Source organism: Colletotrichum chrysophilum, assembly GCF_026319265.1.
Source record: "Colletotrichum chrysophilum strain AFK26 chromosome Unknown scaffold_201, whole genome shotgun sequence".
Lineage (NCBI taxonomy): Eukaryota > Fungi > Ascomycota > Sordariomycetes > Glomerellales > Glomerellaceae > Colletotrichum > Colletotrichum chrysophilum.
The window spans coordinates 37,043-63,665 of NW_026517488.1; the positions used below are offsets into that span (position 1 = coordinate 37,043).

At 57.5% G+C, this 26,623-nt stretch overlaps 11 protein-coding genes across 11 annotated transcripts; 7 read left to right on the top strand and 4 right to left on the bottom strand.

The window, feature by feature from the left end:
• Positions 1-834: 834 nt before the first annotated feature.
• On the bottom strand, positions 835-1,678 carry COL26b_013025 (uncharacterized protein; the record flags this gene model as incomplete). Its single annotated transcript, XM_053185652.1, has 2 exons — positions 835-881; positions 925-1,678. 2 exons carry the CDS (start codon positions 1,676-1,678, stop codon positions 835-837), a joined length of 801 nt encoding a protein of 266 aa, XP_053030406.1.
• A 707-nt stretch (positions 1,679-2,385) lies between these two features.
• COL26b_013026 (uncharacterized protein) lies at positions 2,386-2,867 on the top strand (the record flags this gene model as incomplete). Its single annotated transcript, XM_053185653.1, has 4 exons — positions 2,386-2,390; positions 2,516-2,600; positions 2,678-2,738; positions 2,806-2,867. 4 exons carry the CDS (start codon positions 2,386-2,388, stop codon positions 2,865-2,867), a joined length of 213 nt encoding a protein of 70 aa, XP_053030407.1.
• Positions 2,868-3,176: 309 nt separating this feature from the next.
• COL26b_013027 (uncharacterized protein) lies at positions 3,177-4,009 on the bottom strand (the record flags this gene model as incomplete). The annotated part of the gene is made up of 3 exons (XM_053185654.1): positions 3,177-3,638; positions 3,691-3,917; positions 3,967-4,009. The coding sequence occupies 3 exons, from the start codon at positions 4,007-4,009 to the stop codon at positions 3,177-3,179; spliced, it is 732 nt and encodes a 243-aa protein (XP_053030408.1).
• An 894-nt stretch (positions 4,010-4,903) lies between these two features.
• Positions 4,904-6,297, top strand: COL26b_013028 (uncharacterized protein; the record flags this gene model as incomplete). The annotated part of the gene is made up of 4 exons (XM_053185655.1): positions 4,904-5,001; positions 5,059-5,150; positions 5,203-5,403; positions 5,450-6,297. The coding sequence occupies 4 exons, from the start codon at positions 4,904-4,906 to the stop codon at positions 6,295-6,297; spliced, it is 1,239 nt and encodes a 412-aa protein (XP_053030409.1).
• Positions 6,298-7,087: 790 nt separating this feature from the next.
• On the top strand, positions 7,088-9,475 carry MDR2 (multidrug-resistance transporte; the record flags this gene model as incomplete). Its single annotated transcript, XM_053185656.1, has 1 exon — positions 7,088-9,475. The coding sequence occupies one exon, from the start codon at positions 7,088-7,090 to the stop codon at positions 9,473-9,475; it is 2,388 nt and encodes a 795-aa protein (XP_053030410.1).
• A 657-nt stretch (positions 9,476-10,132) lies between these two features.
• Positions 10,133-11,086, top strand: COL26b_013030 (uncharacterized protein; the record flags this gene model as incomplete). Its single annotated transcript, XM_053185657.1, has 2 exons — positions 10,133-10,198; positions 10,253-11,086. 2 exons carry the CDS (start codon positions 10,133-10,135, stop codon positions 11,084-11,086), a joined length of 900 nt encoding a protein of 299 aa, XP_053030411.1.
• Positions 11,087-11,845: 759 nt separating this feature from the next.
• Positions 11,846-13,303, top strand: COL26b_013031 (uncharacterized protein; the record flags this gene model as incomplete). The annotated part of the gene is made up of 2 exons (XM_053185658.1): positions 11,846-12,597; positions 12,667-13,303. The coding sequence occupies 2 exons, from the start codon at positions 11,846-11,848 to the stop codon at positions 13,301-13,303; spliced, it is 1,389 nt and encodes a 462-aa protein (XP_053030412.1).
• A 325-nt stretch (positions 13,304-13,628) lies between these two features.
• Positions 13,629-14,915, bottom strand: COL26b_013032 (uncharacterized protein; the record flags this gene model as incomplete). Its single annotated transcript, XM_053185659.1, has 2 exons — positions 13,629-14,258; positions 14,877-14,915. 2 exons carry the CDS (start codon positions 14,913-14,915, stop codon positions 13,629-13,631), a joined length of 669 nt encoding a protein of 222 aa, XP_053030413.1.
• A 2,913-nt stretch (positions 14,916-17,828) lies between these two features.
• On the top strand, positions 17,829-20,525 carry COL26b_013033 (uncharacterized protein; the record flags this gene model as incomplete). Its single annotated transcript, XM_053185660.1, has 7 exons — positions 17,829-17,871; positions 18,025-18,131; positions 18,219-18,803; positions 18,858-18,963; positions 19,146-19,268; positions 19,336-20,036; positions 20,112-20,525. The coding sequence occupies 7 exons, from the start codon at positions 17,829-17,831 to the stop codon at positions 20,523-20,525; spliced, it is 2,079 nt and encodes a 692-aa protein (XP_053030414.1).
• Positions 20,526-20,926: 401 nt separating this feature from the next.
• COL26b_013034 (uncharacterized protein) lies at positions 20,927-23,513 on the bottom strand (the record flags this gene model as incomplete). The annotated part of the gene is made up of 4 exons (XM_053185661.1): positions 20,927-22,506; positions 22,554-23,238; positions 23,286-23,390; positions 23,490-23,513. The coding sequence occupies 4 exons, from the start codon at positions 23,511-23,513 to the stop codon at positions 20,927-20,929; spliced, it is 2,394 nt and encodes a 797-aa protein (XP_053030415.1).
• Positions 23,514-24,360: 847 nt separating this feature from the next.
• On the top strand, positions 24,361-24,900 carry COL26b_013035 (uncharacterized protein; the record flags this gene model as incomplete). Its single annotated transcript, XM_053185662.1, has 2 exons — positions 24,361-24,678; positions 24,724-24,900. 2 exons carry the CDS (start codon positions 24,361-24,363, stop codon positions 24,898-24,900), a joined length of 495 nt encoding a protein of 164 aa, XP_053030416.1.
• Positions 24,901-26,623: the final 1,723 nt, after the last annotated feature.

Consider the following 26,623-nt stretch of genomic DNA (forward strand, 5'->3'; position numbering starts at 1 on the left):
TTTTGTGCAAAGGGTGATAACCGTGTGTGACGGGCAGATCTGCCGGGATGTGCAGCGCCCTCCTCGAGCTTAGAGCATTGCATGGCGGGGCATCCGCAGGGTGCACACCCAGCAACCCGCCCGGCACTGTGTGCCCATTGTGATATGCGTCGAGCAGACCAATACAGACGTCTTCTACATCGTCGAATCGTCCGAATTTCCCCAAACCGAAAAGCACTTTTTGCCAGTAGCGTGCAGGTACAGGCGCCCGCAGCAGCATCAGATGGTTCAAGTAGTCGATGGCCGTTCGCAAGGGCCCCCACGTGACAAATGCTATATCCGGATCCCAAGACAAGGGTTCCAGAATGTTGGAATAGATATGCTCAATAGACGTCGCGGAGAGATCGATGTCCATGGAACGCATGTCCCTCATTAGGGCAAGCGCATGGCGGGCCTGGCCATGTTGAAGACTTTGCTGCAGCAGGAGGTTCGACGTGGTATCGATTGACTCTTGAGCAACTGCGGGCTGTATGGCGAGCAGCAAGTGATACGTCCTCATATTTTCCGCATGGAGGGCTTCGTCGCGGATGCTTCCGAGTGTGGCCAGATCGTCAAACACTTCCGGATGTATGTCGGTGTGTAGCAGCTCGTGGAGCAGCTCGTGCTGGGCGGTTTCTGCAAAATGTCTGACCGCCAGAGCGTAGGTCGAATGGCCGATGCCGATATTGACTTTGTGCAATTGTTCTATGCGGCCCATGACTGCATCGGGGGTGGGATCGCGTAGAGCAATAGACTGCAGTGACAAAGGCCCGATTTGGCGCACCCCAAGAGCGTGGACGGCGTGAATTGCGAAGTCTAGAGGTAGCCAGGAGCTTGCAAACCAACGCGCGCCCAACGTATCGCTGTACCGCCTGCCCGTCGAGCTATGGTCCACCTCGTGCGTACCGTCCATTACATCCAGCAGGGATTCACGCTGCATGCCCCAGCGCACCGGTATACTCCCTTCCAGTACCAACTGTTCCTCCAACTTGAGAGGCGTGCCTGGGTAGTAACGAGTGAGAAATGTCAGGTAAGGCTTAGACTTGACGGCGTGATTTGGTACGTCGCCATAGAGAAGGAACAGGCCGCGCCACTCCGCGCAGAGCTGGGAGAGCCCGCTCTCATACAGCAGGGGGACGACGTCGTCGTAGAGGCTGTGGTGGCAAGTCGAAACATACAGCGACTTCAAGGTCTGCTGCAAACCAGCCTCGGTGTTTGTAATGAATCGACAGAGCATGGTGCCGAAAGCTTCCAGGCCGGGGTCGAAGTTGGGCATCAGGCGCATGTGCCATCGCATCGCTCTTCGGTATTGGCCGTTGCGGAGGCATTGGGAGACAATTGTTGGATATAGAGACGGCCACCGGGCAGAGTGAGCCTCGAGCATCCACTCGGCGTACGAGACGACGCGCTGAAGTTGGCTCTCATCATCCATGAAAACCTCCAGAATCATCGCCCAGAGGGGCTCTGCGTCTTCGCCGTCTGCGGCGCGCAATGCCTTCCGGCTTTGAAGCACGTCCCATACGGCAAGCACGCCATCTTTGCCCTGCTCCCGCTTGGCGACGTTGAGCAGACCAAGCCACAGCGAAGCGTCAGTATCGTTGTCGATGGTGTCGCTTAGGTCAACCACACAGATATGCCCTCCACTTGCCGCCTGCCTCATCTGACCTCTCTGCGTTTCCGATACTCGGATGTCTGGGCATATCCCCAATGACAACAAATGGTTCCGTGTTGTCGGCGCATCGGGTTTTGTGTGCAAGGTACGCTGTGCTGCAGGAAGCGGATTCCGCCGCGCGGAGTTGCACGTCACAGACTCTGAGACGGAAGGCTGGATACGAGAACCAGGCTTGCAAGGTCTGGCACGTGCTGTCCTCGGTAGATTTGAGAACGTTCGCCGGGTTGCATCCAGTCCTTGATATCGATGGCACCGGCCGAGGCGTGCTCTATTCAAGTGACGGAGACATTGTGAGGCCAATTGCATTGCCCTGCGTAGTGTACAACCAGCACGCGAGTACGAAGAGACGCTCCGTGAAGCATAGCAGCGGACAGGTTATGGGGGTGCAGGTTTCGGTGCTGGCCGCATCTCGGAACTGGGTAGTCGATTGAAAGATTGAATCCTGGAGAAAACTAACTTCTGCCAGAATACTGCCAACAGCTCCATCAGTAAACCGATTTGAGCTCCGTTCCATTCGTCGGCAGAGTGCGCGAAAGTGGGTCGGATTAGTCACGGGCATTTCGGCCCACCAATCCAGGCTCATCATCCCATGTTCCTGATTGAACCGACCGTCTTCAAAGTCGATACTACGAGCAAGCCCACGACGACGCAACCCACCAATATCCCCCGCGAAACTCGCAATTGAATCGATCAAAATGGCGTACGTGAACACCCGCATCCCAGAAAGCTGGCGGTTGATTGCGTGGGAATCGTGATTGCCAATGGCTGCCCGCCGAGAAGCGCAAGGAACCACATCATACGAGGGCATTTCTGACGTCCGCACAGTCTCGTCAACGCGAAGAACAAGGTCCCGGAGCTCCAGAAGTTCTATCAGACCGCCTACAAGGAGCACAACCGCCTTTGGAAGATCGTACGTCAGGCTGGCGCAGTCCCACGCCCGCAATCCTCCCACGGTGGTCGACCAGCGGACTGACTCGATTATCGCAGAACCCTCGCAGCCGTGTCTACATGATCCCCTACACCGTCGCCCTCTGGGGCACCCTCGGCCGTACGTCTCCCTACTCAGTCCCCCCCCCGGATCCCTCTGGTGACGTCGTATTGCTTACACTTTACAGTCACCCTGTACGGTGGTGTCCGCAAGGTCCTCGGCTACAACAGCTACTTTGGCAAGAACTAGATGGAGCACATAAGCCTTCCTTTAGCAAGACCGTTGGGCAGATTGTATGATTCGTAAGGCGATCAATAGACCGAATCAACACTAGACAGCACATTTCTTCTGTTGCACGCGATGTAGAGTCGACGAACACAGTGACGTCGCAATCAAGTTTCATGACTATGCCTGTCAGAATTACCAAATGGCAACCTTTCCCTGCTCCATCTTTTTTTGGCAGAAAAGGTCGTCTAAAGTACACGTGCTCTGTAGCCTGCGTATGGTATCGAACCTCCACGCGCGGCTCCCACCCATCTTCGTCATTTCCCATTATGTCTAGTAACCACTAGCTCCGGGTGCCTTCTCATCCTTCTTGAGGCTGACCAAGATCTCGCGGAAGCGCTCCTTGCCAGAGCCAGAGGCGCCGCCCTTGGTGCCCTTTCCACTCACGTCAACCAGCTTTGCGATTCTCTCCCAGCTGGTTCCCCCAGAGACGGTGTCCTCGCGACTGGCTAGGAACTGCTCTGCCTCCTTCCGTGCCTGGGAGATCTGCTTCTCCTTCTTGGCGTTGTAGTTGTTGTAAAAATCGTCAATGTTCTCTCTGGCCTCCTTGACGGTCTCCTCGCGCTGCGCCGCGAACTGCTCCGCACGCTTCTCGATCTGAGCGTCTCGTTTCTCGCGCCATTCACGAATGACAGCGGGCTCCTCCTCTTCTTCGACGTAGGCGCTGTAGCCAGAGTTGTAGTTTACGCTGGGGGCGGTGATGCCGCCACCGGGGATGGCACCGGGGGCAACGGCCTGTTGGAGGGCTGTCAGTGAATGCAAACGCGGCCGGGATGAAGATGCAAACCTCGTTCTGGTTGGCGAGGTCGGGAAACTGCGACTCGAATGTAGACTCCTCTGCGATGACATTGCTGCCGCCGCCTCCACCGAGAAGATCATCGTCGCCGGAACCGAATGCGACGGCATCATCGCTCGTGGCGAACTGGTTGGCATCCTCGCCAAGGAGGGCCTTTTCGCGGGCCAGAAAGTCGTCGGCAGAGGGGGAGGCACCCGAGTCCTTGATGTCGGTCTGGGCTACGTGAGGATGTTAGACTTGGCATCAGTACCCTGAGTCTTCACGTACCACCCGAATCAAAGTCCTCCAGCGAGGGGAATCTGTCGGCCATTTTGGTGGTGTTGTGTGTAAATAGAAAGGAAAAGGAGAAGGATGGTAGAAGTCGTGAGAGTCGCCGTCAGCAACCCAGATGTATTCGCAGCAAGTCTGACGGTAAAATCGCCCAAGATTCCGTTGATTCGAGGTCGTTTCGTTGGTTCGGTTGGGAGACGTCGACGTGGTAGGAGCGAAGGTGCGAAATGATAGGTAGGTAAGTAGGTACTTGACAGGTGACGCTACCTTGGTCAGGAGCGGTGATTGCCGTGTGCAGCATTCGGAGCTCTGCCCATCGGATAGTTGAATGTATCTTGAAAGGTACCTGCGTTGTGTCATCAGGGAAGTCCGTGCTGCGTCGTGGCTGGAGTCCAGTCACAGCCTTTACCTGCATAACCCCGGTACCGCGAATCGGATTTCTATTAAGGTAAGAGCAATCCGTCTGAGCCAGGAGCAAATGTTTTGATTCATCTTGACCTTTGAACTGATGCTCATACATTTCATTTTTCTTCTACCCGGCAAAACATTCAATTCATCTCAGAAAAGGAAGCATTTGATAGGTCTGCAGTCTCTCACTCGCGCCATTTGCTTTCGTCGTTCAAAGGACGCCTGATGTGCTGAACCGGACACTTTGCGCAAGCAGGGTGTTTGCTGCTGGAGTTTCAGCCCCCAGTGATTGATCGTAGACCTCTTGCGCCTGCTGTGGTTCTTCTCACTCTGGAGCACCCCAATCCTGCGCATCGAGACCCAAAGCGCAGGTAGTGCCATAAGGTGCCCTCCACGGGAATCAATCGCCAACCGCCATCAAACGGAGCCCAGGGTTACTCGGATTGGCGACGTCGCGTCCGCAGAGCTCACTGCGCGCCCTCATCCCGTCTCATTCGCGGCATAAACGCGGTTTACCCGAGCAGTCATGGCATACAACGACGACGCCGTGCTGGCGAAGCTGTCGGCACTGAATGAGAGTCACGACAGTATCGCCACGGCAGCTCAATGGATCATGTTCCACAAGTAAGCTTTCTGGCTCCAGGATGGTAACAATGATGGCACTGACACGACAACTCGTAGGAGGCATGCGGATCGCACAGTCCAGCTCTGGCTTCAACGTTTGCGGGACTCATCAAGCACAAAACGGCTGAGCCTGATCTACCTTGCCAACGGTAAGCAGATGCTGGTCCGCCGCCTTGCCTTATTCTCGCTAACACGCCACAGAGGTCACCCAACAGTCAAAGGCGCGGCATAAGGAAGACTTTTTAGTCGCCTTCTCCCCCGTCGTCGCTGAAGCTACGGCATTGGCGTACAAGGGCGCGCCGGCCGAGATTCAGAACAAGATTAGAAGAGTCGTGGATGTCTGGAAGGACCGCTTCATTTTCGAACCCCCCATCCAGCAAGCCATCGAAGCGCGCATCGACGGTACGTCCATCAACGGCCGCTCAAGGGCCATACTAACATTTATCAGAGCTTGACAAGGCCCGTGGAACCGCGAAGGCAAGCTTTGGAGGGCCTGGCATCGGTGGCGGACCTTCAGTCCCAGCGGAGCTCATCCCAGTCGTAACCTCGTACCAGAATGCTTCGAAGCTCAACCTGCCCACGAAGACAGCCATCAGCACCGCCAACCAGGATTTTGAGAAGCTCACCGACCCGTCCACGCCAGTTCCCTCGGCACCTGTCTATGCCGCACGCCTGAATGGTCTGCTCAAGAGTCTGGCAAGCGCAGAGGGTGCCGTTGCCGAGTGCGTCAAGGCCCGCAAGGATCTGATTGGCGAGTTGGAGAAGCTTCTAAGCGCGAACCAGGAGGCGCTTGTCAATGACGAGAAACAGTACGCCGAGCTGACGAAGCGAAAGGCGGAAACTGAGGAGAAGAGACGTGAGGTCGAGCTCGCCATTATGCGTGGACTGCCAACACATGAGGCCTCTCAGTCGCCGGGCAACGGAACATCTGCGAGTCCAGAACCAGAGAGACCAGAGGTAGAAGCGCTCACGCCTCCTCCGGTCGAGGCTTTCACGCCGCCTAGCGTGGAAGCGTTGACCCCTCCCCCGATCCACGATGAGCCGCCTGTTCTCCGAGAAGGTGAGGCAGATCGCGCGCGATCGGCGTCAAGCCAGGCTTTCCAGCCGCCTCCCGCTACTGGCATCGAGATGCTTTCGAACCTGGCTTCTCAGTATCAGTCCATTCCGGTATCAGCAAACGGATCTAACAAGAGGCGTCGGCTAGACGGGGACGATTTCCCTGACCTTGGGGGAGACGACGGAATCGACGCTGATGTGGCAGAGATGCTCCGCAAGGACAGCAACGCCACAGCTTAAGGAATGTCGCTGGGGGCTTTATCTGACACGTTTTAATGCAGAACATTTGGGGTAGTCAGAGGAGCATGTAATGTTAGGAGGTACTTTAGAGAGCGGCCGGAAGGCGTCTTGGTTTATATGGCCGTGACCAAAGACTGGGCTGATTTGAAGTCATTCACGGTATAGTTATTCGGTCTTGAAGTAACATCATGATCCTAGTCAGCAGGCTACGGCAACGCTGGAGCATGCCGTGCATCGAGAGAGCTATGGGGTCGGCTGCACGCAGGCCCGACTTGGCGATCCCCCGGCTTGGGTCCTGCAGCATCGCACCACTTGTGAGATCAACAGGGTTGAGTTTAATAAAAGTCAAATCAGTCGCGATCACAAAGAAGGACGCAAAAGAATGTGTGATGGAGCAAAGCGGATGAGGCCAGTGTATCAATCACGCGGGTGCATCGTGAGGTTCGTACAGACTAACGCTTAGAGCTCTGCATTTCCGGCCTCGGCAGAAACGGAAGGCAACGGGGCGCGGAGGGCTTCGGCGAAGACACTGCCGGCCCGACTATCGCCGAGATGTCGGGCTGCTGCAGGCTGCAGCGCGTGTCAGCAACCCCCCCCCCTTTCCCCCCAGTGCATGGTAAATTTTGAACCAGACCGATGACGGAATCTTAATCCTCGTCCAGCAGCCAGCTATGGCCGGATGCATGCGCAATTCGTTCAACCATTCCGTATGATGAAGCAGCCTTGTCCCGTACCTCCTAACTATGCGCCGCCCATGAGATAGACAAAAATCATTCCATACCATTTCGAAATGGCCACGGGGGCAGCGCGAACAGCGGTGCTGCTCCCGCACCGCGTCGGCAGCTGCAAAGCGGGCTCGCTGCTGGCGTCCATCCCCGGCCTGCGCAGCGCTTCGACGACGACGCCTTCAGTCATTCAACATCCACTCTTTTCGCCCGCCAGAAGCTACAGCTCGAAGCCCTCTGGGCAAATCATCACACCTTTTTGCGCCCGCGCTTTCGGTACCGGGTCACGACCGACAACATCCTCTCGAAACCCTCAAACCCCCATCTCCATCGCCGTTCTGCGCTATTTCTCGGCCGGATTACGCGCTCAGAAAGATGTCCCCGCCCCGACAAAACTTGAAACGACAAAAGAAGACGAGCATGGCTCCAGACGGACTGAGCCGATGGAGAATCCGGAACATGACGACTTCCAGAAGAGCGAGAGAGCGGCCAAAGCGGCCCAGGTGAACCTGAGTGCGAAGCTGTCAAAGGAGGGCAAGACTCAGGGTAAGGCTGGATTCTCCGAGATCTGGCGATTGATCAAGATCGCGCGTCCGGAGCTGAGGTGGTTGGGGCTCGCCATGGTCTTCCTCGTCATTTCGTCCAGCGTCACCATGTCTATTCCCTTTTCAGTCGGCAGAATTCTCGACATCGCAACCAAGGACCCGTCAGAAGATGCCCGTTTGTTTGGTCTGACCATGCCACAGTTCTTCATGGCTCTGGGCACCATTCTGACGATCGGGGCCATGGCTAACTTTGGTAGGGTGATTCTTCTCCGCATCGTCGGCGAGAGAGTGGTCGCCCGGCTGCGATCCCAGCTGTACAGGAGAACCTACGTACAAGATGCCGAGTTCTTCGACGCGAATCGTGTGGGAGACCTCATCTCTCGCCTCAGCTCGGATACAGTCATTGTGGGCAAATCCATCACCCAGAACATCAGCGACGGTTTGAGAGCCCTGTTCAGCGGAGGTGCCGGCTTCGTGGTCATGGTTTGGTTGAGCCCGAAGCTCACCGGCCTTCTGCTCATCATGCTGCCGCCGGTCGCCGTCGGGGCCTTCTTCTACGGTCGTTCGATCAGGAACATCAGCAAGGGGATCCAGAAGAACCTGGGCACACTGACCAAAATCGCGGAGGAGCGTCTCGGGAACGTCAAGACCAGCCAAGCATTCGTCGGCGAGGTTCAAGAAGTCTCTCGGTACAACCGCCAGGTCAAGAAGATTTTCGCCCTCGGCAAGAGAGAGTCTACGGTCGCCGCGACGTTCTTCGCCTCGACGGGCTGGGCCGGCAACATGACGATTCTCGCCATGCTGATCGTTGGAGGCAATTTTGTGCGCAACGGTGCCATGACCTTGGGAGATCTCACGTCATTTATGATGTACACGGCCTTTGCGGGTTCCAGTCTGTTTGGCCTCTCTTCGTTTTACTCGGAACTGATGAAGGGGGTCGGCGCCGCCAGCCGTCTGTTCGAGCTCCAGGACAGGAAGCCAGGCATCTCGCAGACCGTGGGACTCAAGGTCCAGTCAGCGCAGGGCCCTATCCGCTTCTCAAACGTGTCCTTCGCTTATCCCACGCGCCCGGCCGTCAAGATCTTCAACGACCTCAACTTCGAGATCCCCTCCGGTAGCAACGTCTGCGTCGTGGGGCCCTCTGGCGGAGGGAAGTCAACCGTCGCGGGTCTTTTGTTGCGCTTCTACAACCCTACGTCTGGTTCCATCACCATCAATGGCGTGGACATATCCAAGATGAACATCAAGTCGCTGCGACGTCGCATCGGCATGGTGGCGCAGGAGCCTGTTCTGTTCTCCGGCACTATTGCGGAGAACATATCCTACGGGAAGCCCAACGCCAGCAGAGCCGAGATCGTTGCGGCAGCCCGCAAGGCGAACTGCAACTTCATTAGCGATCTTCCCGCTGGCTTGGACACACAGGTCGGCGCCCGGGGATCGCAGCTGTCTGGCGGTCAAAAGCAGCGCATTGCCATCGCGCGTGCTCTGATCAAAGACCCCGATATTCTCATTCTGGATGAGGCAACGTCCGCATTGGATGCCGAGTCCGAGACTCTTGTCAACGCTGCTCTGGCGTCGCTGCTCAAGGGCAGGAACACGACGATTTCGATTGCACACCGACTGTCGACGATCAAGCGATCCGACCTAATCATTGTCCTCTCCAACGACGGCAGAGTCGCCGAGATTGGCAAATACACCGAGCTCTCGGCCAACCCAGAGAGCGCATTCAGCAAGCTCATGGAGTGGCAGATGAGCGGCGGCGAGATCCCCGAGTCCCGTAGCGACCGAGGCCACATCACCGAAGAGGAAGAGATTGAATCGGACCTTGAACGCGAAGAGGTCGATGAGGAGGATGTCGACGTCGACACTAGTAGCAAAAAGGAGAAGGCTGGCGAGGAGCAAAGGTAAATCGGAGATGCCGGGCTGGCTAGCTGTACTGTTGTTTCCTAGTGTTTTATATCATGCAAAACGGGACCTGAACGTTCGAGGCGGGTTGCAGCAACGGAGGAACCGCGCTGCTCGGTGCGGCACACGCTGTCAAACCATGTATCACCAGATAGTTATTCACAATTATACAGCATCATAGAAAAACTCCACTCGACCTGGAAGGACGTCTGGAGGCTGTTGGACAAGAACCGAGATAAATTAATAAGCCTAAAGGTTTGGTAGCATCGCACTGCTCATAATATTGATCACTCCATCAATTCGCCTCAAGCTTGGAAGTCTTGAATTCAACGAAGTCCGGATAGATGTTGAGGTCTAGGTAGTACTGCATGAGTATTGCCAATACTGGGGGCGTCGAGCTCCCATGCCGCAAGCGGAGTCCTGTCATGACTGTTGGGTGCCACAATGGTCAGTGCCTCCACCACTTGACTACTTGGGGATGGCATTGTCTTGCGTCCCCCACGGCACGTGAAAGTACCCCGACAAGGGAGAGGGTACCTGAATGCTTTTCATCACAAACCAGAGAGCTCTCACAACAAACACAGCACGACGTCGTGGCTTACTACCCGTAATATTCATCACTCGGGCATCGGAGCATACTTGTTTCAACCAGATTACATCATGGCGAGCGAGACCGAAGGCACTTTCGAGGTTGAAGGTCAGAAGCTCCACACCAAGACCTACACAGTGAGTTCAACGTCACCTTCACACAACATCGACCCAGTAACTAAGGTCCATCAGCCCCAAGGCCCCATCAAGGCCAAGCTCATCTTTGTCCACGGCTTCAGCGATCACATCGGACGCTATCCGGAGCTTTTCTCTTACCTTGCAGGCCGTGGCATCCAGGTTTTCGCCTGGGACCAGCGTGGATGGGGCCGCAGCGTGACCAAGCCAGCCGAGAGAGGCCTTACGGGGCCAACATCTCGCGTCCTCTCCGATGTTGCCGCCTTCATCCGGGACAAGCTGCCATCGCCGGATGCGCCCGTGTTCGTCCTGGGCCACTCCATGGGCGGCGGCCAGGTCCTCGCCCTCGCCAGCGACCCGCAGTATCATGAGCTTGTCGGCCAGGTCCGCGGTTGGCTGCTCGAGAGCCCCTTCATCGCCTTCACCCCCGGCGAGGAGCCTAGCTTCCTGAAGGTCTTTTTCGGCAAGCTTGCCAGCCGCCTGCTCCCGACGAAGCAGCTCGTTAATGAGATTCCCGCTGGAAACCTGACGCGGGACAAGGCGGTGCAGCAGAGCATCAAAGATGACGACCTCATGCACAACACCGGTACGCTTGAGGGTTTAGCGGGCATGCTGGAGCGGACGGACGCGCTGGCCCATGGCAAGCTCAGTCTGAGCCCCAACGTCAAGAGCCTTTGGCTAGGCCACGGCACCGAGGACAAGACGACGTGCTTCAATGCCAGTAAGAAATGGTACGGCGCGCAGAGCATCGAAGATTGCACGCACAAGCCATACGAGGGTGCGTACCATCAGCTGCATGCCGATCTTTGCAAGGAAGACTTCTTCAAAGACGTCGGAGACTGGATTCTGGAGCGCGCGGGTGACTCGGCGAGGCCCGAATCCAAGTTGTAGGAAACTTGGGTTTGCGAGGGTCATCTAGCCGCTCGTGTGCTCGTAAATGTAGCCTTTTATGATAGTCAGATTTGCCACCTGGTGTTTTTACACTTCTCCTCAGTTTGCCTTTACACGGCTACGGCATCTTACAGACTCATGTTCCTTCATATATTGCGTCTAGCGGTGCAGACTGATTGCCCTCGCATGTGCTGACGTCCGCCCCTCACGTTGTCACTGCCATGATAACCGCAGAGACTCGGGGCTTTTGCAACGTTGCCACTATGCTCTTGCAAGTCATCCAATCACGTAACAGAAATCTTCCCGTCAAAGAAAGCATCCATGCGTAGATACTTGGCTGAGCGTGCTCTGGTATCGCGACGGCAGCTCCTGCCGAGGCTCGTGTGATGAGCTAAGAGGCGACAGAGCGGAAGGAACAGTTGGCTCAAGGACAACTCTTTCGTGGGTAAACGTCAACAGTCGCTTCCGTTCCCCGCAACACCCACGAAGCATCTGCGTCGACCAAGGTACCGTAGCTTCCCTCGAAACTTCAACAGGTCGTCTTGTTTGCTCGCCACATTCATGTTTATTCTGACTGGTCAGATCTGGATGTAAGCTTTAGGTGGCCAGTAGCGGACGGTCGGTTTCCACCTGCCCTCTATCCTCAACCGCGTCAACCCCTACGGTCAGCCAGGCTCGTCACACTTCCCCGAGGTTCTGAAGACTTTGCAGGAACAGCTCCTTTGTTCGTCATCTTGTAATCCTCACGCTACCGCCGCCATGGAGCCCGACCTATCCAAAAGTATTACTATGCACCCGTATCCTTTCCACTTCAACACACCTTCGCATCTCGCCAACACGTCTCGAAACTCATCTCGGAGTGTTTCTTCGAATATCAGCAGCGAAGAGGTCCCGGCCAATGCAACTAGTACAGCTTTGGAGACCCTCTTTCGTGCCAAGAACAAGACGAACGGGTCAGGGCTAATGCACACCTCAGATGTAATTGACGTCGAGTGCCAGTCTCGTGTGCCCGGGGGAGGCACCGAGCCCGACCCCTATGGTCTATCCTGCGCCTTCAAGACCCCGGAGGAGCTTGCTCAAATCAAAGCCGACACGTCCCAAAGGAGAGAACCATGGCATACCAAGATTGGCCCATGGTGCCGGAGCAGACAGGTTCAGAAATATTACGAAACCCAGAATGCGGCGATCGAGCGCATGCTCAAGTCCGTCGACGACCATGTTGCCGACGCACGCCAGGAAGCCGGCGACAGCCATCTCCGGTTTAGGATAGCCATATGGGGCTCTTTTGGTACCAGCATTGTCCTAGCAGCCCTTCAGCTGCATGCTGCCATCAAGACGGAATCGTTGTCTCTGATAACCACAACGGCCGATGTCATCTTCGACCCGTTGAGCTACCTGGCCTTGATCCTGTCCGCCCGCACTACCAAGAAGGTCAACCCCCGGCGCTTCCCAGCGGGCAAGTCTCGCCTAGAGACAGTTGGGAACATCATATTCTGCAACTTGATGATGAGGTGAGTGGCAGCAAAAAGGACTAGATAATTCTGTCCCTGGGGAGCTGACGATCCGCCGGCTTCTCTTAGTCTCTCGATGGTTGTCATCGCCTTTGCCGCCCGCGAACTCAGCGATATTACGTCGGATAGGCATGTTAAGAATCTCAAGTCCGAAGCCGTCATTTCTCTCTGTGTAGCCTTCGGCACCAAGCTGGTTCTGTTCATCTACTGCTTTTCCCTGCGAAACCGATATTCCCAGGTCCGGGTTTTGTGGTCTGACCATCGTAACGCTCTTCTGGTCAACGGCTTCGGAATCCTCACCTCTGTCGGCGGATCACTGCTTAAATGGTGGATTGATCCAGCCGGTGCCATGATACTGTCCGTGATAGTGATTATCCTATGGTCGCGCACCGCCATCGCTGAGTTCTTGTTGCTCGTGGGTGTCACAGCCTCGGTCGAGACGCAGCAACTCATCACGTACGTCTGCCTGACTCACTCTGAGGCGATACAGGGCATTAACACGGTGTGCGTTTATCATTCCGGGCCGCGCTTGATTGCAGAGGTTGACATAGTCATGGACCGAAAGAACACTTTGGCCGATGTACACGGCGTCGCCGAAGCACTGCAGGTCAAACTTGAAAGCTTGCCAGACGTCGAGCGAGCCTACATACACCTTGATTACGAGATGACTCACAAGCAGGACCGCGGACTGAAGAAGGATCTGTAGCATCGTTCAGCTTGAAGACTGTCTCACAGCGTCTGCTGAAACGGGGGCCTGAAATTGGATGAGCCAGATGCTTGATATCAATAGATGATTACGATTATTCCTTGTCACTGTTTGCAGTCTATATTGAAACCCATATATCGTTTGCACCTGTTTATCATCATTCGTTCGATTCTCTCATGCAGAGAACGCTTTATGGACGCCAGGCCAAGGAGCCTGAGCCCCAGATAAAGCAGTGCTGGCCATAGCTAGCGTTGCAGAAGGCGCACACTTTGATTCTCCCAGATTCTGCGACCGGTTAGTATCGTGACGATCATGCGCGTATGGTTCATGGAGGCAGACCTTTCTCAAGATCCCACAGGCCATTGCTGAGCATCAGGTACGCCTCCCGAGCGTCCGCGGTATCCGGCAACGCGCTGTTTCCCCCGGCCTGGCTGCTGCAGACGCGGGCCAGCTCCGCTCCGGTGGATGCCCTGCCTTCTCCAGCGGCGAGAGTGAGCCAGTGGTGGCAGAGGCAGGCGCCGCGGAAGGTGATGGACGCAAGTTGAAGAATCGTCGACCTCCGGAGGAGTGACGGGAAGAAGGTGGCCAGATCCAGCGGGTCGACCTTGTTGTCGCCCCTGGCGCAGAGTTTCAAACCCACGACGAAGTCATTCTGGCGATAGAGGACGGAGGTAGCCTCGCGGTTGATCTGACGGCACGTCTGCAGCACCTCGACGTGAGGCCGCCTGTGAGTAAGCGGCACGGTGCGTGCTGTGGGGCGAGGGGCACGCAGATAGGCGTTTTGGTGCTCCGGCGGCTCGACTTTTACGCGGAGCTGACGTCGACTGCTGGACACTATGACGGGCTCCGGGGAGAGGAGGAGGAGCTCGTAGATGTCTAGGCGAAGCTCGTAAGGGAGTTCGAGAAGGGTTAGGCGCCGCGAGCTTGGCTCCGAGGCGGCGGCGGGCTGGAGCGGCTACAGACAGGAAGGGGGAATACAGTTAGTCCCGCTCGACTAGACCTTTTTTCTTCCCCTTTCAAACGGGAAGCAAGCAGAAGCCACACAAACAAGGTATGCGGGAAATTGAAGGCGGTGCGGTAATTTGCAGATGAGAGAGGACGGGGGTTGCTGGAAGGCCTAGTCCGACATGTCGATATGTATGCCGTACCGGATGGACCCTGGGTGCAGATCGGTGGCACAGGTACTCGGATACATATTCCGCTCGCCGGCAAGGCGTACCGGGCGGTAAAGTTGAGTATCTCACAGGGTGACCTCTCGAACCAAGTCGAAGCGAGGTTGGAGATGCTGCGCGGTGTCGCTGTGGTGTGCTTGGCATATGTGTGACGTAGGCAGGGGCGGTTGTGAGGTCGGTTTCCCCGGATGATCCACACTTGTGACCAGCAATCTCACTGCTGAGGATATCGTGGGGACTCGACGAGGGCTAACGTGGATGGAGGGTACATGCCCGACCGTGCAGCAGTGGTACGAAGGAGAGTTGCATGGCAATGGAGCGAATGAGGGCGCGACTGCAAAGGGGGGACCACGGCGGGTAAGGTAGATGGATGGAGCAGGACGGTGAAGATCAGGACTCACTAGCTGGGGCTGCAGCTCGAACGAGTGATCGGAGGACATGGCTCCCTCTGGGCCTCTCTGCCTCTGCCTCTGCCTCTGCCTTTGCCTCTGCCTCTGGACAGCTCTGAATGGCCAAGTCTGGATTGTCAATCAAAGGTTGATGATGGACGGATGGATGGGGGCCTCTTCTCCTTTTTGGGGGCAGAGCGGCAGAAGGTGATGGACCCTTGGCCTGGGGTTGTGAGATGGGCGGCACAGAAGGGATGAATGACGATGCAGCAGCAAGTCGGTTCTGGGTTGATGGGCCGGCGGTTGAAACCTGGAACGGATGGGAAAAAGGACGAGGGGAGTGCGGATTTAATCCAGCATCCGGGCCGGCACGGTCTTCATTCCAGCGTCTGTGTTTTCTGAAGGAGGTGAGGCACGGTACCGTCAGCACCTAGGCGCCTTCAGCCCGTCCGCAGGCAAGGCAAAGGCAGACGAGCTCGAGACACGAAGACGGGACGAGTCCTGGCTCACTGTTGTCTTGCTCGAGGTGGCCGCCGAGAGCGGTCTCTCCAACAAAGGGAGACGCGGAGAGGCAGAGGCAGGCTAGCCCACTTGCAGCGGGCATAACTAGCCGCATGGATGCTGGGTTTGAACTCTGCGGGAGCTCCAGCCTCCAACCTCCAGCGTCCCGTCCTGTCCTTCACGTCGGTGGCAGGCAGGACCTGGCGGGAGGATGTGGCGGGTGCGGGGAAGCTTTGAGGAAGACGGTCTGCCACCTCGTCTCAAGTACGGATAACCTGGGCATGGAGCTGTGCACTGTAAGACGCAACGATAGAAGTGACGGTGGGGTTGTTGGGCCGGCAATAAGACGAGCAGAGCATCGGCAGAGGCAGGGCAGAGCAGAATGCTTTGGCTTCGCCGTTACGACATTGCACTGACTGCAGGTGAATGGCAATGCGCATAGGTTAGGTTAGGTTGTTGTTGTTATTATTATCGTCCAGTCTGCGGACCTGGGTCCATCTTAGACGGCCCATGCAAAGATAGGACGCTGTTGTGGCTCTTGTAATTCAGTCTAATTCCATTGAATTTTTCTTGTTATACGCGAAGCACCTAGCTTGCTGCATCTTCGCTCTGCTTAGCTCGCCAGGGAGGGATACCTACACGATAGCGGCCGCTTCTCCTCATCTCTCGTCTCCTCACGTGTCTCAACCAGCATGGAATGCCTCCTTATGAGCTTTGCCATTGAGCCCGTCACCTATTGTCGACGAACCACTCTCGTGAAGCAATGACACCCCGTCCTGGGGCCAGAAAACCGGCACCAGATGAGGTGTCTTGCACCCTCCACATCCGCGGCGGGCATGGAACCCTGCAAGGCGTCGACGCGGATTCCCGGGAGGTGACGGGTTGTGGAACAGGCACAGGTGCCTAGACGGCCGAGAATCAGCCCCGAACGGTGGAAGAATGGGCAGAGATACTTCTGTCTCTCAATGCCGCAGGTTCGGGAATGAAATGGTAGCACAAATGTCGCGCGTCGTGTTGAAGGGTTTTCAGAGGCATCGGAGGATAAAGGAGGTGCTCCTCGAGCCCGCACAAGGCATCGCTTGAGAAGAAGAAGTGAAGTGGCCGCGGCACAGCGCTTGAGGTATGTATGTACGGATACCTTACACTACACCATGCAATCTTCTCTTGGATACCCAGGGTAGGTGAGTAGGCAGGCATGCCATTGGCGTCTGAACAGGGGGAAAAGGTGGGAACTTCTCACTCAAGAGTCATTCTGGTGGTCCAGCCAGAGAGAGAGACAGAGAGAGAGAGGGAAACCCGGCAGAGTGTTTGATGGAAGTTGGCCACCCACCGGATCAGAGATCAGAGAGCAGAGGCGAAACATCGTCTCAGCTTTGAGGTCCTCGGTGCACTCTTCTCTCCTCATGCATCTGGGTGTCATCGAAGAAGAGGCGGTCTGAAATCACCATCATCACCATCTCCGCCGCTGACTTGCTCGACAGTCTCGACAGTCTCGACAGTATCCATCCGTACCACCTCATCCCGCCGCAATCTCCTGCCATGCTGCAACGGCCTTGCTAGTGCTGCACTGCTGTTTGCCACGACCCGGCCCACCTCGACCTCTCTGTCCTATCCGGCCCTGCAGCGCTCTGGGGTCTTTCGCCAGCGCCCCTTGTCGCGCATCGTCGCTTTCCTTGCTGGCAATACATGTTCGATTTTTTTATTGTATCACGAGTATTATTCGTCGACCAAGAAGTAGACCTGCCCGAGACTCATTGCCATTGGTAGTCTATTCTCTGCGACGTCCACCCGAGGTACGTTCTTTTCTCACGCTACACACTTATTTTTGCTGTGCGATGATATCTGAAGCTTCTCGCGGGAGAGGGGGGAAAAGATCGCATCGTATCGCGACTAACACGTACTCTTCGCTAACGATATATAATTACGGGCCACAGACATATCAACCGACCACTTCCCGTCCCGCCTGCACGCATGCTCGCTTGCAACGGACGTCAACAAATCCCTCGCCCCTACTCATAATCTCTGGGTTTCCTGCTTCTTCGTCTCCTCCTTCCCCTCCCTTCCTCTCCCCGTCCTCGTGCAGCCTCCAAGGATCCCTGGGGCATCACCAACTGAACACGAGCACAGCAAGGTACCCCCGGCTTCCTTGCGTCTTGTGCCCACCTCGGAGCTCTGCTCCCACCTACGAATACTCCACGCCTCCTCTTCTCTCCGCACCGCGAGTGGACTCGACCTAGACCTGGACCTTGACCTGGACCCAGAGCGCACGGCGCCTATCCCCGCCACACACTCCCATCAGTCGCCCAACATCAACTTTTGCCGTGCTACACCACCAATTCTGACGGAGCACTAGTGTTATATTGTCCATGGCCTTTCGCTGACGCCCGCACCTGTCTTTGTCTCGCTTTTTTTTTTGTGTGTCCGTTTGGCTTCGCGTCTTTCTCGGAACGCCTCGTCTTCACAATGGCGGCCCTTCACGGAGGCGATCAGGTCTATGCAACGGTTCGTGGGGCTCAACCGTCGATGCAAAACCCCCAAAAAGTAAACAAACAGCTAATCGCCAGCCTTCCATAGCTCCTGTTGAACGACACATACCTTCCAGGTAGGCCCAGCCCGCTCAATCCGCTTCCTGTGTCGATGCTCACACTTTTGGTGCTAGGCGCACTAGTTCTTGCTCATTCTTTGCGCGATGCCGGCACCTCGAGACAGCTCGCCGTCTTGGTCACGCTCGATACCGTCTCCGCTGAGGTCATCACCGAACTCAAGGTGAGCTGAGCTCCCGTGCGAATATCTCCACTCCCGCCACACTCTGAGCTTCCCCGAGCTTCGTGCTAAACACCAGTTGGCTTCCAGGCCGTCTACGACCATGTAATCCCTGTGCCGAGAATACGAAACGATCGACCCGCCAACCTCTACCTCATGAACCGCCCCGATCTGCACTCTGCCTTTACCAAAGTCAACCTGTGGAGACAGACCCAATTCTCCAAGATTGTCTACATTGACGCCGATGTCGTTGCGTACCGGGCTCCCGACGAGCTGTTCGACATCGCCGCGCCCTTTTCTGCGGCGCCCGACATTGGTTGGCCGGACCTCTTCAACACGGGTGTCATGGTGCTCAGCCCCAACATGGGCGACTACTATGCGCTCATGGCCATGGCCGAGCGAGGAATCTCGTTCGACGGCGCCGACCAGGGTTTGTTGAACATGCACTTCAAGAACACGTACAACCGCATCAGCTTCACCTACAACGTCACTCCTTCGGCGCACTACCAATACGTCCCCGCCTTCCGCCACTTCCAGTCGAGCATCAACATGGTCCACTTCATTGGTCCCGACAAGCCCTGGTTCAAGGGCCGCCAACCGAGCCAGACCGACTCGCCTTTCGAGGACATGGTCGGCAGGTGGTGGGCCGTCTATGATCGCCACTACAGAGCCACGGTGTGTCCCACAAACCACTCGTCCAGATCAGATGCTGACGGAGGTCAAATTCAGGAGACGAAAGCTGCTGCCCCTCCACAGCATGACAACGTCCCGGAAATCGTACAGTACTTCACCAAGGGAGAATTCCAGCCGCAAGTTGCTCACGTAGCATCAACGGGTGAGCATTGTCGCGTCGCGCTGCCTTCCCCCACAGGATGCCCGTGATCATGGCCCGTCCCATCCGCACCAGTATCACGGATCGCTGCCCCGTGACCCCGGTCAAGGACCTCGGCCTGAGATTGCGTATCAGGCTGGCCCCTCGTTACCCCCTTCCAGCGAGTCTTTTCATGTTTCTCCCAGACCGCAAGCTGAGACTTGACCAGAGCAGGTTCCAGCGCACCAGGAGCGAGGTCCATCACCGCCACCTGCGGAGCCGCCGCGAGAGCCAAGCAACCCCCCCGTGCCAGCATGGGATGCTCAGAGGTATGTTTTTCACTGCCCGTCTGTGCCAGACCTTGGACTAAGCGGCCTAGACAACCGCCCCCCGCAGACTCGAGGCCGGAGGCTCTCAACTTCCCGTCGCAGGTGTATGAAATGTCTCAGGATACCGCTCCGTTTGTGCCTCCCGAACGATACCCGAGCCCGCCGCGCAACATGTGGTACGAGGTCCCCAAGGAGAAGCCTGCGCCGCCGACGCAGAAGCCGCGACCCATCTTCCCCTGGGAGGTGAACCAGCCCAAACCGACCCGCATCTTTACCGGGGAACTGGCATCGCCATCGGCCGAGGAGCCCTCGAGCACAACAACTGGTGAGAAAACGGCGTCATCCGCATTCCAGGCTCTTGCTGAGCCGTCTCTTATAGGATCATCGACGACTGGCCAAAAGAGCGAGCCCAGCACCCCAGCCACCCCGACCATCAGAGTTGCCACGTCGGATCCTTGGAACGCCTTCACACGTACCAATGCCTGGGACGAAGTGCCCGAGATCGAGCGCTATGTCGAGGGTCTTCAGAAGCATCGTCGTGGGAGGAGCCAAGGGTCGCTGGGCGGCACACCTGTTGCGAAGGTGGCAAAGGAGCACGGGCTCAAGCTCACCGACTTCCCCAGCGTAGTCGACCGACCAAGTCTTCCAGTCACTCCCGCGCCGATTCGCCGGCCAAAGTTCTGGGGCGGTGGCGGCCCTGGTGCCAGCGAAGGCGACGACGAGGAGGAGCTGCCGGCCGCCCATGGCGTACCGCCGCAGTCTGACTGGGTATGTGTACATGGAATTCGGTGGACCCCCGCAGACTGTCTTTGTGATGTGACTAACGTGCCGCGGATACAAAAGGACCCAGCAGTTCAGCTCCAGAAACTGGCTAAGCAGCAGTCTGAGGCTTTGCTGAAGAAGCTTGGTGGTGAAGGAGGTCCCGAGGGTGTGAGTCGCGAGATCCCAACACGCCCCTTGCCGTTCGGCTCTGAGGGTATTTTTTCACCTACTTATGTTGCGCAGTCTTCTGGAGGGGTGGTGCTCAGCCCGCAGCCGGTAAAAGGCGGCGTTGCCTCGAGCATTGTGCGCAATATTGGTGGTGAGACGGATCACTCGACAGCAGCCCGGACCCCCGGCACCGTGTCGTCGTCGTCTGCCATTCCGGAACCGTCTTATCAGGGCCCGGGCGCCGCCTGGGAGAAGGGCGAAGACGTGGCGTTGAGGGAGACGCCCGCACTGCCCACGGAACAGGAGCGCGACGTGCTCGACACATGAGCTGGTGGGTGATGAACCGTGAGCTGTCCCGTCTAATGTCTAATCGAGCAGCATTGATCTTGCGTGAAGCGTTGAGCGGTGGTGCGCAGGCGAGGAGCTGCTGGCTGTGCTGTACTATAGCAACTGGCATGTTTAGCGACGAGTATAGTGTTGAGACGACTGGGGGATTGGGCGCAGGAGTAGCGAGGGGTACATATTCCATCATGTCCAACCACAGCGGCGCGCGTAGCAGTCATGATGTCTAATGGACCACGTACCTACCACATCTCCAGGTCAACAGTTGGTCATTCTTGTTGTTTTGCATAAAACATGCGCTAGTATTCCTACAAAAGTGGTATGATTTTTACACCAAGGCCAGATCCGCCCGAACGCCGCTGACTATGCCTACTGTCCCGCATCGTTTACTCATCGTCCTCGGCCTCCTCGACCGTGACAGCTTTGCCCTTGCCCTTGTGCTCGTCCTCCGCACTCTCCTCCCTTGCCGCGGCCGTCTCCGAGCTCCTGCTGGCGGGCTCATCTCGCCTTTCGTCGGCCGAAGACTCGGATGGCGCCGGATTGCCCAGGCCCGACAGCCCGCGGCCGTTGCCAAACAATTGGTTGGCACCGCCCCAGTTTGGGAGCACCGGGTTCGGAGCGATGACGGGGGGCGGCTCTGATCGCCCCGTAGACGCGCTGGAGCCGGGCACACTTTCTTGCCGAGGCTCGGTGAAGGTGGCGGCAGTCTGTGCAGCCGGGCTGCTCGTCTCCGGAGCTTGCGCTGTGGTGGTTGATTGTTGTGTGGATGCAGGGACTTCCGAAGTGCTCGTCTCGCCTGATGCAGAGGGTGCCGACTCGGGGAACGGCTGGGGGGCATAAGATGCGGCCGTGCCGTCAAGTCGCTGGAGAGGCAGAAGAGACCATCCGGGAGGGATGACGACGCCCTCCGGGAGCTCGGCGCTGCCAGCGGGTATCGCGTTGGAGTGGTTGGGAGCCCCGTGTCTCGTTACGACAGGCCCGTTCACCCGTAGTGTTGGGTGGATCGGAACCTGCGTCATTGGCATCGTCGGGAGCGGCAGTTGAGTCGCTCCGATGTTGACGACGGGAGCCGCGCCAGTGTTGGGCAGCATGTTTTGCGCCTGTTCCTGCTGCTGCTGGAGCTGGCGGATGCGGCCCAGCTCCGCCGTGAGAAGCTGGAGCGTCTGCAGCTCTTGGTGCATGTGCTGAAGAGACTGGACCTCACGTTGGATCATTTGCTCGAGGTGCTGAATCTGCCCGCGTATTGCCGACATGTTGTTAGCTCCCGGCGTCTGCGCGGCTGGGGTGAAGGGGCCGGCTGGGGCTCCTTGGCCGAGGGGCGTCGGGATAGCCTCTGGCGGGACGCCCATCTGCTGGGCCAGCTGCTGCATGTTCTCGCCCTGAGCGAACCCGAGGCGGAGCGGACCGAGCTGGAACACCCGGGCGGCACCGTTTCTCGGGGCTTGCTGCGCAGGCTGTCCGCCCGGGGCGGCTGGCGCGTTGTCCGCAGGTGGTTGCTGACCGGCGGGGGCCGCGGGCGCAGCTCCGAGTCCGCCCAGCCCGATTCTGGCGAGAACCGCCTCGCGGTTCTGTGGTGCAGCAGCATTGTTGTTGACGACGACGGGGCTCCTGCAGGTAGGGCAGACTTGTTGACGTTCCAGCCAGCTCTTGAGACACCCAAAATGGAGAATATGTCCGCACGGGAGCTTCTTGGGGCGCACTCGTTCGACCGCCCCAGCGCTGGGATCCCAGGGGCGCATCTCCTCGCGGCAGACGATGCACGTGTCCTCCCGCGACAGCTCTTCCGGCGTGGCATCGGGATACTTGTTCATGTCTTCGACGGCCTTGCGGTAGCGCCACAGAGCAGAGCCCCTCTTGATGACGGAGCGAGCGGTCATGAAGAGGTCACGCATGATGTGGATCGGAAGGCCGTAGAAGGTCAGGAGGATTCCAAAGAACACCAGGTAAATGGCGAGTTTGACGCAGTCTAGAGGGTTAGCGTAATGTCGGCGGAGCGGGAGTCGTCCGGCTTACCAGCAAACAGATCCAGTATCAGAATCCACTGGCCCTTGGCCTCCCACCCCGGAACCTCGATGTCCATCTCGTCAACGTCCTCCTCGCGAGGGAGATCCGCGTCGTCGCCTGCGCCGTTGTCGTGCTCTCGCTGGCGAAGCAGCTCCTCGCGCTCCTCGCGGACCTGTCTTCGGCGCTCCTCCAGACGCTGTCTAGTCTGCGTCTTGATTATGTTCTGTTCCATCACCGATACCATGTAGCGGATTCCGGTTCGTGCCGAGCACGTCGCCAAGACGGCGAATTCGAAGAGGAACATGACCATCATGTTGGGTCGCGCTTGTTGGATGACCGTGTTGACGGTGTATCGGAGAAGCCATATGTCGTAGACTAAGCTCAGGAGAAGCGAGATGCTGAGTCGGGTGTGGAAGAGGCCGGGGTTCGTGGGCGGTTGCTGCTCGAGGACCTCGACACGTCCGTCGCCAATCCAGCCCCAGACCTTGCCTGTCACTAGTGCGGTGAACATGACGAGGAACCATGCTCCAATCTCCTCGCGAAAGATTGTCATCGCCAGGCATGTTTCCGTGATCGCGAACCACGCCCTTTCTGAAAGCTGCTCAACCTCGACTTGTCGCAGCGGACCGTACAGTAGTCGCTGCAGGCCGTAAATCATGGTGCCGTAAATAAGGTAGATGAAGTTGACCAGGACCTGGACACGTCAGCGGAGCTTCTTCGCGATTGCACGGGAAGACGAACCAGCAAGCAAAAGTTACTCTGCGCGAGGTAAACCATGGCCGAGTAAAAGTTCGCTCGTTGGTGGAAGGCCGAGACGACGACCGTGGCCGCTAGGGCCGTGGATACCTGTCGAGGGTCAGCACGTTGGTCGTCCGAGAGGCGGAGTTGGAGGCTGGAGCTATGCGAACGAAGCTCGATAGCTCTCCAGCGGCACGAGGGACTTACCCCTGCGTACCACGCGAGCCTCATCTTCGCGTTCGATGGGCTGAAAGCACGGGATTTGTATGTTGAAATGAGGGCGGCCCTCAAGTGCCCATGGTGTTGATGCAAGCCAGAGAGAGTCCCGTTTGCGCTGTTGGCGTGGTGCGTCGGAGCTCGTAGTAGATGCCACGTTAGTGACAAGCATCCACTCAACTGCTGTGGATTACCTGAGCAGTGACGCAGGACACCCCGGCAGGTGCCAGGCTGAGCACGTGATGGTTCGCCAGCAGGCTCGGAACTAGTTTAGGCCGATTCCGATGGAAGGCCCGGGCAATGGATCCGACCGAACCGGACCCCATCCAATGAACCCCGGACATCGGCCAGCCGTCTGCCGAACCCCGACATCACCGTCCCCGATCCCGACACTGAGGTGAGGCATCACGGATCATAGGACCAGGTCTTTCGTTTTCTCCCGGCCTTCACTCATGAGCGTGATTGACGGCTGAAGATGGTCCTGGGTTCATGGCTTGCAGTTGAACGTTTATCATGACCACCACCATGACATCCGGATTTGCTCCTGTTGTTACCCCAGCACTGATGGCTTCTATAAGATGCCGGCCGCACATCCCCAGGCACTCCTGGTACTTTATCGCAGCAACAACCCTGATGGTTCTCAATCGTCCCGACGAGATCCCCAAAGTCTACAGGCATGTCATGAGACACGGTGCCGGGCCTGGTGATGATATACCCGGAGCAGACGAGCAGCTCATGATGTCGAGGAAGTTGAGAGAGGCCCTCGTAAAAGCATCTTCCGTTGGAGGTCTACCCAAGGTATCCCTGAGAAAGAGGTTGAAGGGGGGCACTCGCTGACGCTGGTCAGGCAATAAACTCGCTCATGGAATTGAAGAAGGCGACACCGGAGCACCTCCTAGATGAGCCATGCGACGGTGACATCAACGCCGTATCGCCCACGGCGCGGCATCAAGATGTCCACGCTACACCCGCGTCAAAGATCATCGAGCGTGGGCAGCAATTCTGGAACAACATTTACGGGAAGATTTCTAGACGGATCCTGAGCCAGCTGGACAGGTCTGGTACGGAGGACCTGGGCCTGACGGCACGGCTAATGTATGGGTATATTCTGAGCAACACCAACGTGCTGTCCCCCGTGGAAACGTCATACGTGCTCATTGCCGGGCTCATCCCCCAGGATGTAAGTCAGATGCCGCTGGGTTTAGGATCATCCTGACAACGACAGGTCAACCCACAACTCAAGGGCCATTTGCGAGGCGCTCTCAACAACGGGGCGACGGCGGACGAGGTGAGGGCTGTGAGAGGTATCGCCATTGAGATCTGCGAAGCCTCGGGTATGAAGCAACTTGGCGAGGATGTGCCAGGCGGCTGGGGATGGCGCAGTGAGGTTGCGACGATTTGACGCTGGACGGTTTTTGGCGAGGCCGGACGTCGAAACGATTGCTCCATTTGGCCAGAGCAGTCCGCCTTGCCAGCAACTCACCCCACGGAAGCCCTGTCAAAGGAGATCACGCTGCATGTCCCGCACATAGGCTCATGAGGCTCAAGACTCGAGACAGCTTTCCGCGGCGGAAGCTAGTTCCGCAATAAGCGAGGACAGAGACGATTGGCATGGAGGGGGGAGGAGGTGGTCCAGGCCAGGTTATCTGGTCCACCACCACTGGCACCTCAGGGTCTGTGTCGTATGTGATACTGTGCTCCCGTGACGATAGACCGTGGTACGATTCAGCAAGAAGCGGCAAGCATGGGTGGTGGTTGCCGGCGCGCATATACGTAGTTTGGTACGGCCGTAGGCAGCTGCATATGGGACTTGTATCGAAGTTGTCTCCGTAGGCGCACCCGTAACGAGCGATAGGACGAACATGGGGAAGACAGGACAGGCCTGCCACGGTCCATGCAGTGCGACCCTGTCGAGATTGGCGCCGGGTTTCTGAGCCACCAAATGGGTTCGGCCGTGGAGAGCAGCGTCGTAGCGGCAGCCTGACCGAGTAGCGGGGACGCGGTCGGTAGGAGCCCTGTTGGACTGTCGACAATCCATGACGGAGGCAGAACACCACAGCTGAAGGCATCACCACGATCGGCCAATGTCACGGAGTGCGATTAACAAGGCGAGGGCGCTCGCGAGGGCGCTCGCGAAGGCGCAAAGAGGCATGGGCTCGATGCAACAGCACATCACTAGCTGCAAAGATGCCCCTGCAGCGCGTCTGGCAGACGTCGTTCTGCTTGGCTACCGTCAGGGTGGTGGTGGAGAGAGAAGAAGTGAGGGAGCGGAAGACCAGCCCACGCCCCAGGCTCCTATCAAAGCTCGGCATAGGTTGCGAGAAGAAACAATTGACAGCGTTGGCGTGCTGATCTTTCCGGCGGGCAGGGAGCAGGGAAGAGGATTAGCGAGGTTGACGGGTGCAAGTGACCGGCCGCTGTTGTTCATCAGTCTGCAAAGGCACCCCGTACGAATACAGAAAATGGAAATGGGGGCTGGTGCATGGCGCCACGGGAGGGGTTGCTTCGGGGAGGTGGTCGGCGACCATCTCGCAGCAATTAATTTCGGAAGGCTTGTCGTCCGGGACAGCACCCCTGTGCCATGCACTCACTCAGTGCTCTCTCTCCCCCCAAGCCAAGTTCAGTGACAAGTTCAGTGATCACTCGTCAGCGGTCTTGGAGAACGACGACGACACGAACCAAAAGCCAGCCCAGCCCGACGGCAGCCGCGATTTGCTGATGCCTGTCATTGGGCTGGGCGATGTCGAGCAGCGTAGGTCGGGTCCAGCGAACATGGGTCCGTTCCTTCTCGACGCCTCCGGATCGTCGCCGTGTGCTGCTGTCTCCCCCCTCCGTGCCCGCAGGACAGAGCAGGACAGCGCTGCCTGGCCGTCCGTCCCGCACTGCGATCCGTCTTTGTCTTCGGTGGTGGATGCAGAGGAAGAGACTATTGATTCCAACTCGTGGCGATCACCACAACGGCCCTCGCCTTCGCCGTCTTCGCTGACCTCTGCTCCAGCAACGGCATCCCGTCGCTGCCGACTGGCCGCTCTACGCTCGCTCGCGACCCTGTCCCCAGACCAGTGCCTTTCTTGCCTCGGTAATTGGTATTCTTCTGCCTCATCTGGCATCCGTCGGAATCTGGC